Here is a 14837-nt window from a genome sequence, read left to right as displayed (position 1 = left end):
CAACTCCAGGGCACCCTGAAGGCAGAAGACTGTTCCCAGTGGGGTGCCCCAGCTGGCGCCAAGCAGTATGCAGACGGCAAAGCAAGCTGTGACTCTGGGCAGATTCTGTAGCACTTAGTGATAAATCTGAGCTTAAGTTTACTTAAAAACAATGCTTTTTATGTTGGAAATGTTTATATATTTTCAAATTGTCTTGTAGCTTCTTGCTGCCCTTGGCGCACCTGCCCACACCCCTGGGGGCCGGCGTACCCCCCATATCCCCGGGGGGCTGGTGAACCTCCCCACACCAGTGGAGTCCGTACGCCCAAGCTGGGGTTGGGGCTGGAGTGGTCCTCGCCTCTTGCCACAGCTAGTAAGGGCCAGGCCCGTGGGCCGACAGTGAATGTTCATCGCCTGCAAACAACACCCTGGAGAAATCCATCTCACCTTGTTCTAAAACACTCCCTTGGACATGGTGATCCCATCAGATGGTTCACTCTTCTCATCAAAAAGAAATAAATTCCAAAGAAGTGTTTTCAGGAGGTTCTTTGTATTCAAGGGTTAAGCAGATTCTTATTTTGCTTATCTTTGAAAATAAAACAATGTTTAAAACTATTCAGATCAGCAAAGCCATCTGGTGGGGAGTACGCAGCTGCTCTCCATTCAATTGTGCCGCCTTTAATTTATTCATTGAAGGGTGCCGCTGTACATCTGCAAAAATCCTTATTTGCACTTGGTTTTGAACATGTGAGCTATGTGTCTATGCGAGACCTCCCTCTTCTTCGCCTGAACTGAAGGACATCTGGGTCGGCCCTCCCCTCTTCCTGAATTCCGGTCCGAGACGGCGGGAGGGTGCTGGGGACTCAGCTGGGGCAGAGCCACCTGGCTCATTTAGGCCCTGAGATATCATCTCTGTGCCTTATACTTGGAGCTGCCGCTACTTTTCATTCACTTTGCTGTTTGTGTTAAGGGAACACTGTTGAGTGGCAACTAGAACCTGGCAGGTGCTAGAACCCTTGAAAGTGTGCAAAAAGAAGAGTTAATAATATATCGCATGGCTGGGTTCCTGATTACCGCACCATGTGCCGTGTCTGCTTTGGGAAGAAGAGGATGAGGGTCTGAGTGGTGCCAGGGTTTGCCTCCAGTCAGTGGCTGATTAAGGGGCTCAGCAAGTGCTCTGCCCAGGCCTACTGATCCCCAGGTCTGCTCTCTCTCTACTCTATGTCATATGGAGGAGGAGGGATGGAGCATCACGTTCTCCGGGCTGCAGTTTCCCCATCTGTGAAGTGGAAATGCTAATCGAGCTTTCTTCTTAGATTGCCATGATGTATATACAGGGTGATTTGAAGAGTTCCAGCCTGGTGTCTGGGCCAAAGGAAGCCCTACTAAGTTGGAGCTCATGTCACTGCTATTGTTGTCACTAAGTGGCTAAAGCTCTGTTCTGGGTTTGCTCCTTCACTCATTAACTTAAAAAAAAAAAAAAAAAAGACTTAGTGGGTACCCATCCAGTGCCAGGCACAGTAGATACCGAAGCTTGTGTGGGAGCTCTGCACTGATTGGAATTCGGGGCTGAGCATCCCTGACTCTGCCCTGAAGAGCTTACAGGGAGACAGGGTGGTGGGTTGGCCGGCGGCTGCTCGTACAGAATCTGGTGGCCTCAGTTTCTAAGCAGGTTTCTCCCAGAGCCGCTGTCTTACCTGACGGTGCGGTGTGGGAGCGAGGTCGTGGGCTCTGCAGCCAAACAGGCCTGCAGTGGCATTTTGGTCCTGCCGCTGGCTAGCCATGGTGGGGCTCTAGGTATGCGTTCACCCCAACTGTGCCTCAGTCTCCCCTATGTAACACAGAGGTCGCAGTGCTGACCTCAGAAGATTACCATCAAGAAGGGAACCCACGTTAGGGCACCCGGGTGGCTCTGTTGGTTGAGCGTCTGATTTGATTTTGGCTCAGGTCGTGATCTCAGGGTTGTGAGTTTGAGCCCCGTATTGGGCTCCGCGCTCAGTGCAGAGTCTGCTTGAGATTCTCTCCCTCTCCCTCTGCCTCTACCCACCCACGCTTTCTGTCTCTTAAAAAAAAAAAAAAGAAAGAAAAAGAAAAGAAGGGACCTCACATGGTGCATTCATCCTCTGGGGTCCCTGAAAACCATATTTTGGGTCTGCACAAAGGGTGATATTTAAGTTTGCGTTTTGAATGCCTTAAGACAGACCAAACTTTGTTTCCTTGAAATTCTTTACCTTAGGCAACTGTCATTGCTTTCTTGCCAAGGGGCGTTAGGCGCTCAGGTTTCGCAGCAGGTTGTGGAAGCTTGTCTCCAGTAGGTTCTACCTTAGTAGAAAACCGCTGTCGGTAGATCTATAAGCCTGAGTGGGAAATCTAGTACCTAAATCTAGTGTGGATTTGCATTACCCCTGGCAGTAAGAAAATGAACCATTGGAAATCGTTCCCCCCCCAACTGGTTTCAGAAAAAGAAAATTGTCGGCCGTGTCACAAAGACCTTGCACATCTTGTACACATTGAAGTCATCGTGTGATGCAGCAGACGAGCATCAGAGTCTCCTGTCCACCCTTCCCTTCTGAGAAAATCCCCTTGTGCTGCACGTGGCAGAGAGACAGGGCTGTCTGGCTCTGACCCTATCGGAAAGCCACCAGCTCAGAGAATATTAAAAAGATCCCATTCGGGACACCTGGGTGGCTCAGTGGGTTAAACCTTTGTCTTCGGCTCAGGGCATGATCTCAAGGTCCTGGGATCGAGCCCCACATTGGGCTCTCTGCTCAGCAGGGAGACTGCTTCCTTCTTTCTCTCTGCCTGCCTCTCTGCCTGCTTGTGATCTCTGTGTGTGTGTGTGTGTCAAATAAATAAATAAAATCTTAAAAAAAAAAAAAAAAGATCCCATTCTTTCCCCTCCTCCCCCAGCCTTCAACCGGCAGAGATCCGTGGGTCTGCGTCCCTGTCGTGAGGCCGCCTCTCTGCTCGGCTAAGCAGAGCTGGTTCTCCTGGGGTCTGCAGACTCTTGGGGCTGGTGGGAGTGGAGTGTGTGGGGCTGGGGACAGCCCTTGAAATGGGATATGTGATTCTGAGTGTGGCCATGTTTCTGGAGATGGTGTTCTAGACTTCGATGGAATGTTCCAGAAGTCCTGTATTTCACATGTTTGTTGCCTCAGCAAATGCAATCGGTGCTTGATAAATATGTGTTTAAGGGTGTGGGCTAAGGAGAAAACACTTTTGTGTCTTTCGAGCTAATTGTGCAGCTTTTTAAATTTTGCCTAGCGTAAAGGAGGTATGCCCCACTTCTTAGTGCTTGCTACAAGACCACTGGCTTCTTAGCAGCCGTAGAAGACATAAAAATGATGCCAGTGGGTCTTTATCAGGGAAATGGTCCCTTCAAATCCTACACCTGTGAGTGTCTGGGCTGAAAGAGTCGTGCCAGCTCCAGGTTTTACCTACAAGGAAACAGGCCCAGACATACGGTGTGACTTGCCGTGGGTGACCAGCCAGGTTAGTGACCAGGACTGGAGGGATAACGTGCTGGGGAGCACCCGCTCAGGGGCCCCTGCATTAGCTTGCTGCCTCATTGGGAAGGTGGCACTTTTGTGGCTATGAAATTTCAAAGCACAGAGTAGAGGTTCCAGTCTTTTCCCTTTGATGCGCAAGAACAAAAGGGGCTTCCGTCTGCCTCCCCGCCCTATGGGGCCCTTTCCATTCCTCCCTGCTGTCTTAGCTTCGGCATTCTGTGAATGGACCAGCCCCCACCACTGTCCGCTGCCCCTCACTTGGCACCAGGCCAGCCTCTGCAAACCTGGTCCCTATCCCGCTGCCCCCACCCCCACTCCCTGTCCTCTCGTGGTGCCCGTCATACTTTGCAGCTGGAGCAGAGGCGCCTGCAGGATGAATAGGGTCTGAATTACAGAGTCTGAATTGAGACCATTTAAGACTCGAGGCCGACAAGATCAGTGAAGGAGGTACCTGCCTTTCCCCACCATGGCCACCTCCCACACATCCAGGGCCGCCTGTCCTGTATCTCCGTGCAAATCTGTTCTTTAGAAGAGAGTTTCTGAAGGGACGGGAAGGGGCTGGGAGGAACATCCAGACTGTCCGAGGCCAGGCTAGGGTGATGGTGGTCAGGACTCCCCGTTGATGAGGTGCGAGGCGGGGTTGGGGGAGACAGGGGTCGGGGTGCTGGCTCTTTACGAGGAGCTGCGTGTCCTTGGGGAAGTACAGAATCCCACTGGGCCTCGGTTTTTTTGTCTGTGAAATGCCTGGAGGAACAGGTACCTGCGGGTTGGATTCCCTAGAGTCCGTCCGGGTGGTGACCTGGGGCCTGACTGCCCACCGTCCTTCTTGCGGTGTTCCAGGTGTCTCACAGCTCGAAGGACTTCACAGTCAAAGTCCCCAGGAACCCTCCACCAGTTCCTTTCAGCTCTGACCTCCCATCCGTAAAGCCAGTAGCTGAGCCCAGCCCTTTAGACCTTTGGCAACATCCCGTTTCTGGAAGACTGACACTTCGTGGTAAGCACTGAACAGGTTGTGGATGGAGGAGCCTTGTGAAGGGGCTGAGCTTTTCCCAAGTTGCACCTCCAGCTATCTTAGACTCCCCAGGGCTCCCCATCTTGGTGTCCAGGGCACCCGAATAATCCCAGTTGGGTCTGCTTGTTAGCATCTCATTTCTGCTGTAAAACTGGGCTGTTCCCTCCTCCTTCTCTGTGCTGCCTCTTGCTGTCCCCTGCTTCTTTGCATTCATTGTTTCAGATTAGTTGCAGACAGGAAAATTGGACACCTGTGCCTAGCATTCTGTATACATCGTAGGCAAGTCGGCCTGGAGCGAGGGCCTGAGAGCTTCTCCTAGAGGAATGCAAAGAACACCCATACTAGGTCTGTCAGGTGCCAGATGCCGGATGAAGCTTTTTATATCTCCTATCTCATTTCCCCTCAACATCCACGTGAGGTGACACAGATGGTTTTGCTCCCATTTTACAGATGAGGGAATAAAGTCACAGGATGGTCAAGTCACTTTCCTGAGATCATACAGCTGGCAGGGAGAGGAGTCGATGGAAATGCAGGTCTGCCTCACTCCAAAGCCTGTCAACACTTTGGATTGGTCAGAAAACATTTTTGCTGCATCTCAACTTTCTACCGAGTTGGGAATCATCCGACCTCTAGACCAGATGCAAGGGAGGCTGGCTGTATCCTGTGGAGATCTGATCACAGAGGAAATGCCTGTTTCTTCCCTATTTCATGGGACGTAAGACTAGTTACATACTGTAAGGCATGGGAAATAGTTATTATGCACAACTGTGTTGATAATGAATTTACAATATAGTCAAGGATGCTTTAAAAATGGTTTTTAAAAACTGCCCGTGTTCTCGCTGACACACATTTTGGGCACACCAGGAAGACCCTGCAGATCGCACAGTTTGAAACCCCTGTTTTAGACAAAGCACGGATGAGGTGTCTCTGTCATTGGGAAAGGGGCAACCTGGCAAGGACATCCTAAGGACTAGGCTCTAGGAAGGGCTTTGCTCAAGGAAGCACTGAGGAAAGCACAGTGGACCCAGAGCGAGGCAGGGAGAAAGGTGTCTTTATCAGGAAGTGGGGAGAATGGGGTAGTCCAGATAACAAAGGAGAACATCTGTGGTTGTCATAAACCCACATTTTGCCAGAAAGTGACCTGGTGCATGACATTTGGGCAGTTATGTCTTGTTCGAGAACAGCTGCCATCTGGGTTTCCAGCACTGTTTTGGCATATCTGCTTTTGGCATTAGCCAAGGGGTTCTATTAGGCAAAAGCATTGATTCAGTTGGGTCTGGGTCTTTGGATGAATTGCTTTGGCCTGAATCGCTCATGATTCACTTTGCTCATATAAACACACTTTTTGGAACTTAAAAACGTAAAACTATACCGGTTTAACTTAGTAACACCTAGTGCTTATAACCTGTGGAAGAGTGTATCGGTTAGCTTCTATCACGTACCAAGCCCCACCCAAGCGCCGCCAAGCCACCATGTTGTTTCCATGGTGACGGCAGAGGTGCAGAGGGTGAGTGTGTACATGTGATGAGTCTCAAGGCTTGGGCTTGGGACTAGCACGTTGTCACTTCCGCCTCATTCCATCAGCTGAAGCCAGTCTCTTCACTCAAAGCTAAGGGGCGGAGACTTGTATCCCAGTCTCGTTGAAGCAGCTGCACAGTCATTCACGTGAAGGAAGGCAGACTACTGGGCAGGTTGATAAAGGAACACATAATGCAATCTACCATAAAGCAGTAATCAACTGCTCCTCACCAGATAATTCTTGTGGTCTAGGACTATGTCTATATAAAAAGAGCCAATGTTTTTTTAAAAAAAAATTTTTATTTATTTATTTGAGATAGAGTGAAAATGAGTGAAAGAGAGAGAGAGCATGAGCAGGGGGTGGGGGTAGGGTAGGGAGAGAGGAAGAAGCAGCTTCTCCACTGAGCAGAGAGTCAAATGTGGGGCCTGATCCCAGGACCCTGGGATCATGACCTGAGACGAAGGCAGATGCCTGACCATCTGAGCCACCCAGATGCCCCCCAAAGAGCTAAGATTTATTGAGCACTTACTATGGGCCACTCTTCTAAGCACTTTATATGAATTGATCCCTTAATGCTCACAGCAGTGCTCTGGTGTAGGTCCTGTGAGCGTTCCCCATTCACATGCAGGGAAACAGGATGGGAGGATTAGAACGATTTGCTCAGTGTCAAAGCTGCATCTCCCACCTCCGGCACCCAGGCTCCAGTTTTGTGTGTGATCTGTTACACACAGATGTAACAGGGATTTCTTTTGAGAATCCAGAGGCCCAGATCACTTCGGGGACTTGCCTAAAGTCTCCAGGTGGACACCGCTTTGGTGTCCTGGCCCACAGACCTGCTGACTGGCTTCCTTCCACTGACTATAGCCAGTGAGGATCATTGAGGCTTGTTTTATTCTGGTGATTGACGGCATGGTGATCAAAAGCATAAAACTCCAGCTATAAGGTTGAAACTGGTCATCTGTTGTTTGTACAGGACTCTCCAGGCTTGCTGTTTCTCACTCTCGGAGACAATCTTCTATCTTTGAGTTAAATATGAGACATGTTCCTTCTTATACTTGTTGATGAATGTTCCTTGAAGAAATGTATTTCCATATGCGTAGCCCAAAGAGAAATGTCAGCAGTTAGACATGCTAATCAGAAGAGAGCCTTGTGTTTTAGTAAAGGTCACTTAAGACCCATCAAATTTTTTTTCCCTTAAAACATTCAAGTAAAATAATGTAATTAGCTATTTTTTTTCCTTTCTCCTCCCCAAGGGCAGATGTAAATGGTCTACCTAAATGAAGCTATTTATTTAAATCCATCCAGATTTCTTTTGAAGTTTTGTACATCTTTCTTCTGCTGTATCAGCTCATAGCTACAATAATTTAATAAGTTTTTCCTAGGGTGAAATTGGATGCCCTTTATCGATCTTACACCGAGGGGGCATTCAATTACTTACTCTAAAGTGGTATTTCTGGGTCTCTCAATTACAATTTTGTTATAAATGGCTTGCTAATGATGCTTGGGGTGCATAGGTTAATAGGGGGCATCCTAGCCAAGGCTGGGTAATTGAACGCTTTCTATTTTGGGACCAGTCATCTGATCTCACACAGGGGTCCGGGTTCTCACACTTGCTGTCTGCCTCTGTCGGGCACAGCGCTGAGCCGGGGCTGGGAAGCGAGCTCACTGAAATTTACACCTGAGTACTTTGGTTTAGTACCCGCACAGGCGTGCCAGGGGTCCTGACTCATCTGAGTCGACAGGCACCAAAGTGGGGACATTCCAGACAGGTAAAGCGCAAGGGATGTATGCTGCTGGTTTTTTTTAAGGAGCACTACCTGAGTGTTCGGTTCCGCGGCACTGTTCTGAGGATGGTCTGCGGCGTTTGGTAAAGGCCAGTTCAGGAGTATAACAGCAGTCCCTTTTCCCTTCAACACAGTCACATTAATTCAATTTTTCTTCACTGGATTATGTTGGTTAATAGTTATACGTCTTGTAAAGGTCCTTTTGAGAGAATACGTGGCGTGCATGCTTTTTTGCACTTGGACAAACGTCCGCCTGGACTCCTACCTTCCAGACCCTACAGGATGTGGCTTCTGGTTCCTAGCCCCCATCTGTCCCAAAGCCCAGGGTTCTATCCTCTTGGGGGGCGGCCCTGGGGTTTACTCCCCAGCTTCTGTCCTTCACAGGGTCTTTACTTCCCCTGAGCCCCACGTGGCTGGCTTCCTTCTCATCATTCAGACGTTACCCACCTCCCCCAACTACTGTTCTCTGGACATCCTGCTGCTGGACCCCCTTTCCTGTTGGGATGCAAGTCTCACCTGGGGATGGAGGTCAGTGTACAGAGCACCCCCTGACTACAGCCCCTGACTAGATCTGGGTCTAGTGCTGCAGTAGAGAAGGCCGGTCATCGCGGTTTCCTTGTACTTTCCCTTTGTGTTTCCTTCACAGCCTTCATCGGAGCCTGACATTGTCGTGGTCATTGGCTCTTGCCCTGTAGCCCCTAACTCCTGGCAACATATAAGCTCCAGGTGGGGAAAAGCCCCTCTGTCCTGGTTTCTTCTGTACAACTCCCATCCATTCAGCCAGGGCTTGGTCTGGAAGCCTCAAAACCCCAGGCCCTGCACTGACAAGGGCCACAGCCGTGTGTGGGATATGGTCATAGGACTTATTTTTAATCGATATCGTCAAGGGGTGTTTCATACTAGATACTGGTCATATGTTTCAGTAAAACTTGTAGGGTAATTTTATATTGTTTCCCCATGACAACAAACTCCAACTCTCCAGACACCAGCTGAATTGCCCTACAATTCAGTTTAGTTCTGATAGTAACTACCCAGAGCTTGCAAGACCCCACAAGTTAAGGGTTCAGACCCCCAGGATTACCCCACTTCAGATGCTGGTTACAAGCCTCGGGGTCCGAAGGCTATCCAGCTTCTGTCTGATCTAGCTGCCAATTCCAAGGTCCCCGCAAGGCCCTCCTTAGGTCTGATAATTCCTTAGACCCATGCTGAGAACTCAGGAAGGTGCCTTATTTACTATTATCAGTTTGTTATAAAGGATACAACTATGGAAGAGCCAGAGGGAAGACATGCCTGGGGCAAGACCTGGGGGGAGGGGCGCGGAGCCACCCTCCCAGCACCTCCACAAGTTCACCAGCTAGAGAGCTCTCTGAATCCTGTCCTTTCGGGGGGTTTTATAGAGGTTCTGTTACATAGGCATGATTAATAAATCATTGGCCTTGGCAATTCAGTCACTGGCCTCCCTGGAGGTTGGGGAAGTGGGGCTCTAAGTTCCAACTGTCTAATGGAGGCTTGGGCTTTCTGGCCATGAGCCCCATCCTGAAGCTATGGGGGGGGGGTTCCCACAAGAGTCATCTCATTAGCATAAATTCAGCTGTGGTTGAATGGGGCTTGTTATGAATAACAACAAGATCCTCCTCTCACTCCTTCACTGAGGAAATTCCAAGGGTTTTAGAAGCTATTTGCTGGGAACTGGGGACAAAGACCACGTGTTTATTTTGTATTCTGTTCCCCTCTGTCTTCCGTTGGCTTTGGGTCTCCATGATCCAACCGCACCTCCAGCACTACCTGCCCCAGGCTTGCCCCTCAGAAGGGATCTGCCCAACAGAAGAACAAACAAGTGAATGAGTTGTCACCCCAGGTCTCAGCTCCCTGTTCTGTGTTAAGAAGTGAGACTGGAGTAGGTCTGGCCGGAGGGTGCAGCCTGCCCCGGGGTACGAATGTTTGGGCTCACCACGTCCCGGAGCCTCCCTGTTGAGCCTGTCAGCTTCCCCAATGACCCAGTTAGTTGGCTTGTAAGAAGAAACCTTTGTTTTTGTTTAGGAATATTTTGCCCATTCTGTTGGGTCCAGATTTTGTACATTCTTGTGTTGGAGCTTCAAAGACTCTGTTTTTTTTTTTCTTTTTAAAAAAATCTAATTAGACTTTCTACAGCCAGAGGCACAGAAGGGTGTGAACACACTCCCCACTGAGATCCTGCTTGGAGCCTCCTTTTAGCCCCGCTTGGCCTTGTCTTCAACATGTAAAAAAAAATGTTTTTTTGGCTTAGCGATAGGATTTCCAAGTAGGGGATCTTGCCCTTTTGTTTCTTTGGTTTGGAAGAATTGTTTGTACCAAGTGATGGGTCAGAGGTGGTTGAGTGAGTGGGAGGCAGGGATTGGAGCCTTGAGGTTCCTGTCACGTCCCTCCAACTTCTCTCAGAGATGAGCGGGCGGCAGAGCCCCGGGTGTTGGCCTCGTTCCAGAATAGTTTGCTCCCGCACACCCCCACTCCTCTGCTCTTCCCAGAACTGCCTTGACCCCAATCTCGGCCTCCCTTAACTAGCATTTCTCAAGCTGGTGCCTTGTGACATTAGTGAGAATTCCATGGCCAATTATGTTGTGGAAATTTTGCATCTTCTAGCTTTGTCCTGTGGACTCACAGGGATCATCAGCATATTCAAGGCCCCCAAAGTCCTGTTGTAAAGAAGTCTGATTGTGTTCATCTTACCTTTGCCTTGACTAATTTAAGCACAGAGCACATATCAACAAGATGCAGAACATTGAGAGGGAGACATTTTAGGAAGCGCTACTTGGCTTTTTCTTGGTCAGCGTATTTTGATAAAGCAGGGGCCTTTCTGTCCAAGAGAAGGGAAGGTTCCTGCTGGTGAGTCCTCATTGTTCAGCCTTCCAACCAATACGAGCAGGCTTTAATGCAGAGTTGGTTAATCCTACCTTCTCTGGGGACCAATAGGATCGTTTGAGGGCTGTGTGTGTGTGCCAAGTTGGAGGTGAGTCTACGGCCTTTGGGTAACTCTCAAGCCCTAAGGAAAAATAATGGGATAGGATCTCCCATCTTTGATTCCACTTTGAACATCCTTGGCATTCACTGACAGTTAAAAGACATAATCTTAATGGTCACTGATGATGCTGTTATGAATGTTGCCTACCTTTTAGGGGATGCAAATAACTATGGGTAGGCATTAAGCAAACTCTTTATGTGCGTTAGCTAATTTAATACTGGCTTCAAGCTTGTAAGTGAGGTACTCTTGCCCTGATTTTACTGGGGAGGGAGGCAAAGCTCAGAGACGTTATATGGCCCCCTGGAGGTCCCACAGCTAGTTAGTGGTGGTCTGCCGTTATTGGAAATGAAGTCTCCTTTTTTGCCGTTTTTACAGCATCTACAAAGAAGTGTCATCATTTGGGCAACAATACATTTTCTAACCACAGAATTCTGTTAATGGATTTTTAAGAATCATGTTTTCCCCAGGATGATGAAAGTGAAAAATGATTTCAGGGTCTGAGTGTTATGTTACTCAGGGGAATACAGCACGTTGGGTTTAATTGCTTAATAACTTAAAGTCAAATGGGTTTTTTTTTTTTTTATATGATGCACTCTACTGAAGGAGAGAATCATTTCAGTGTTTCTAAATTTTCATTAACTTTTGCCTCCTAAACCGATAATAAAGGTTAGTTCTCGGTAACAGACTATGGGTGCTATTGGGGGAGAGGAAACATATTTTCTCTGCCTACTCCTCTCCTCACTGGGCTGCTTCTTGGATATTTTGTGGATTTAAAAGCACGGATACTTAAGTTCATCTCTCAACTTCAAAGTCACTGACCGTGCACACATCTGGGAATGACTACGAAGTCTTGAGATTTGGAGATTGGTACTTAGCTGTGGTGTGGCTGGGCATTAGAGGATCTAGGGGCTGTGCAAAAAATAAGGTGTTTGACAGGGAGCTCCAAAAGCTCTCCTTTTATCCCACATGATTTTCTGTGACCCAGCAGAGTGACTGAAACCTAGGAGTGGAAAAGAGAACTTCTCTCCTGGGAAAGTGATCCCAGGGTTATGGCTATCATCACATCATGTAATAAAACCTCTTTTCTTTGTTGTTCAGGTAATCTGACATTTTAAAGATTTTGCTCCCCCCCTGAGGAGGAAACATTTTAAAGGAGTGTGGGATGTAGAAGAAGAAATCTTCATGGGACTCTCTAAGGATGGCGTGCCGACCCGTGCCTCACTGAGACCATGAGCCCTTCCGATCTCCTGAGTATCTCCATGTCCTCCAGTGAGAAATCTTATACTTCATTCTGTGCCATGGGAAAAACCTGAAGGATAGACAGACTCGCTCCCACACTTTGGGGACTTTTCCAAGCTTGCGGGGCTGCTTACAGAACATGACAGTAGGAGAGCACCTCTTTCTGTTGTCTTCTGGAGTTGAACCAAAGAAGGCCCTTCCTCTTTCTCCAGGGCTTTGGTGCCTGCTCATTTTTATATTCTATTTGTGTCTGTTGCTTGTGCCTTAAGACCATCTTATCTAATCAAAAGACATCCTTAAAGTTTTTCCAGCACTACTTGCACGCATCTGGGCTCCCCAGGGGCTTGCCCATGGCTCTGGGGGCCAGCCGTCCAAGGGCATTACCATGAGGCACTGTATTAATTGCTGCATCCAGTTGTTGCCCAACAACGAGCACAAACAGCAGGTCGGCTGCGGAGGGGGCCCCCTTCACGGTCACCCGGAGTGCCCCGCCTGCAAAGGAGAGAACAAAATTGTGCTCCGTGTAGACGGTAAGCAGATGAACTTGCTTGCTGTCCTCGAGGTGAGGGCCGAGGGGAATGAGAGCTGGGGCAGGTTTCTGCGCTTCAAGAAGGGGAAGCGATGCAGCCTCGTGTTTGGATTGATGATCATGACCTTGGTGATGGCATCTTACATCCTTTCTGGAGCCCACCAAGAGCTTCTGATCTCCTCGCCTTTCCATTACGGAGCCTTCCCCAGCAATCCCAGCTTGATGGATGGCGAGAACCCGAGTGACACGAAAGAACATCACCACCAGCCCTCTGTAAATAATATTTCATATGTGAAAGACTACCCAAGCATTAAATTAATTATTAACAGCATCACCGCCAGGATTGAGTTCACGACCAGGCAGCTCCCAGACAGAGAAGATCTCAAGAAGCAGGAATTGCACGTGAGTAGCCTTGTGCTAATCTGGATTGATTGATGGATGGATTGATTTTTAAAAATAGATGCTTCCTTTTGCTGTCACCATCTTTGGGAAACACAGTGAAGAAAAATTTCTGAGGTGTGCAATGAGGGTAGTTTGACAGCCTCACAGTTGCGAGGGCACTGGGTGAGGGCTGTGTGTTCACGATGTTTACACCAAGGAGGAAATTCGAGGTATCGGATGCGAAGCTAGACACACCCAAGAGCCACCGCATCTCAGAATTCCATTGTAGGGACTTGACTCGCTGCCATGGTGGTTCAGCTTGTTTTTGTAGATCACCATCATCCTATTTCTATTGTGCCCTAATTAGCATTTTTGTCTCTAATGGTCATTTAAATACACAACTAGTGAAGAGATTCCAACTGTGAAATTTAATTAGATTGCGGTGCGAGCCGGCGTGTGCGTGTAGGCTGGATTTTGAGGAAGCTTTTATCTTGTCTCTCCAGATTGTAGTTTTATTTTGGGCTAAGGAAAAACACGGCCTCGGCCATGCACCACGTTTGGCTTTATTTCAGTGTTTCCCCTTGTCAAATAATACGGCACACGTGGACACCGTAGCGGGGCTCAGGGCATGACCGCGGCGTGGTGAGGACGTGTTTTTGCTAACTTCCCGCCTTCGTCTGTCTCTCCCTCTTTTTCTCTTTCGTTGCAGATGTTTTCGGTAATCCCCAATAAATTTCTTCCAAATAGCAAGAGCCCCTGTTGGTACGAGGAGTTCACGGGTCGCAACACCACCGACCCGTACCTGACCAACTCCTACGTGCTCTACTCCAAGCGCTTCCGCTCCACCTTCGACGCCCTGCGCAAGGCCTTCTGGGGCCACCTGTCGCACGCCAGCGGGAAGCACTTCCGCCTCCGCTGCCTTCCGCGCTTCTACATCATCGGACAGCCCAAGTGCGGCACCACCGACCTCTACGACCGCCTCCGGCTGCACCCGGAAGTCAAGTTCTCCGCCATCAAGGAGCCGCACTGGTGGACCCGGAAGCGCTTTGGTGAGCGCGATGGGCGGGGCCTGCGTGTGGGCGGGGCGAGCCTTCCTGGCCCCGCCTCCTGTCTCTGTCCTCAGTTTTTCAGCGTTGCTTGTGGGGCGTGGGCCTGAAGGTGGCGGGGGTGCAGGCAGGATGCTCAGGGACGCCAGGGAGGCAGGGCAGGAGGTGAGGAAATACCCCGAGAGCCAGAGAGCAGGCAGTTGGCTAGTTCTGGGCTCCCCGCACAAATACCCACGGGGCTGGATGCAACTCCCAGCCATCTGGAGAGCATTTAGTGAGTGCCAGCTGTGCAGGGCAAGGGGAAGGGTGCAGAATAGTGGTTGTTCTTGCCCTGAAGAGCTTTGGTACACCTGCCAGTGGTGAGTGGTAAGTGCCAGATGCCAGGTGGGCGTTTTTCTGGGGCTGTCCCCACCCCAACTCTGCAGTGTTGTCCCCAGGGCTCCCTACCCCAGACACTGCAGGAGGAAAGGTTGCCACATGGGGTGAGTTTCAAGCTTCTGGCTGGCTCCTTTGAGAGCTGTGAGTCTTTGGGCCTCATTTTTTATCCTACCTGCTCTGTTCCTCTGCTTTAAGCTCAGAAGGAAAATTACATGGACATGATTCTGGGTGACCGTGGACATGGCCCCCACCTAGCCTGAGCCACCCCACAGCCCTCTGGTCACTGTTTCCTCTTCTTAACCTTTTCCCTTCTGCCAGGAGACGTTCGGTCACTTTGACAAATGCCAGAGCTGGGGCGGGACTCGAGGGCGTGTTTCATGTAAAGGACTGGGTGCTTAGAAGAGAATTTTAGAAGTTTTCCTTCGTGGAGCCCAAGTTGAGACCAAGTCCTGCTTGTTTCCTG

The 14837-nt window shown here is 49.3% G+C and overlaps 1 protein-coding gene across 1 annotated transcript in view; it reads left to right on the top strand.

Moving 5' to 3' along the window:
• CHST15 (carbohydrate sulfotransferase 15) overlaps nucleotides 1-14837 on the top strand; it is a 77998-nt gene that overhangs the window by 29876 nt on the left and 33285 nt on the right. Inside the window, exons 2-3 of the mRNA XM_044240691.1 lie at nucleotides 11900-12971; nucleotides 13660-13999. Of these exons, the coding sequence (XP_044096626.1) occupies nucleotides 12426-12971; nucleotides 13660-13999 (886 nt within the window). The 5' untranslated portion in view covers nucleotides 11900-12425. The remainder of the gene's footprint in view (nucleotides 1-11899; nucleotides 12972-13659; nucleotides 14000-14837) is intronic.

This window comes from Neovison vison, chromosome 2, assembly GCF_020171115.1.
Source record: "Neovison vison isolate M4711 chromosome 2, ASM_NN_V1, whole genome shotgun sequence".
NCBI classification, from domain to species: Eukaryota; Metazoa; Chordata; class Mammalia; order Carnivora; family Mustelidae; genus Neogale; species Neogale vison.
The sequence above is the reverse complement of the archived record's forward strand: the minus strand, read 5'-3'. Positions and strand labels throughout refer to the sequence as shown.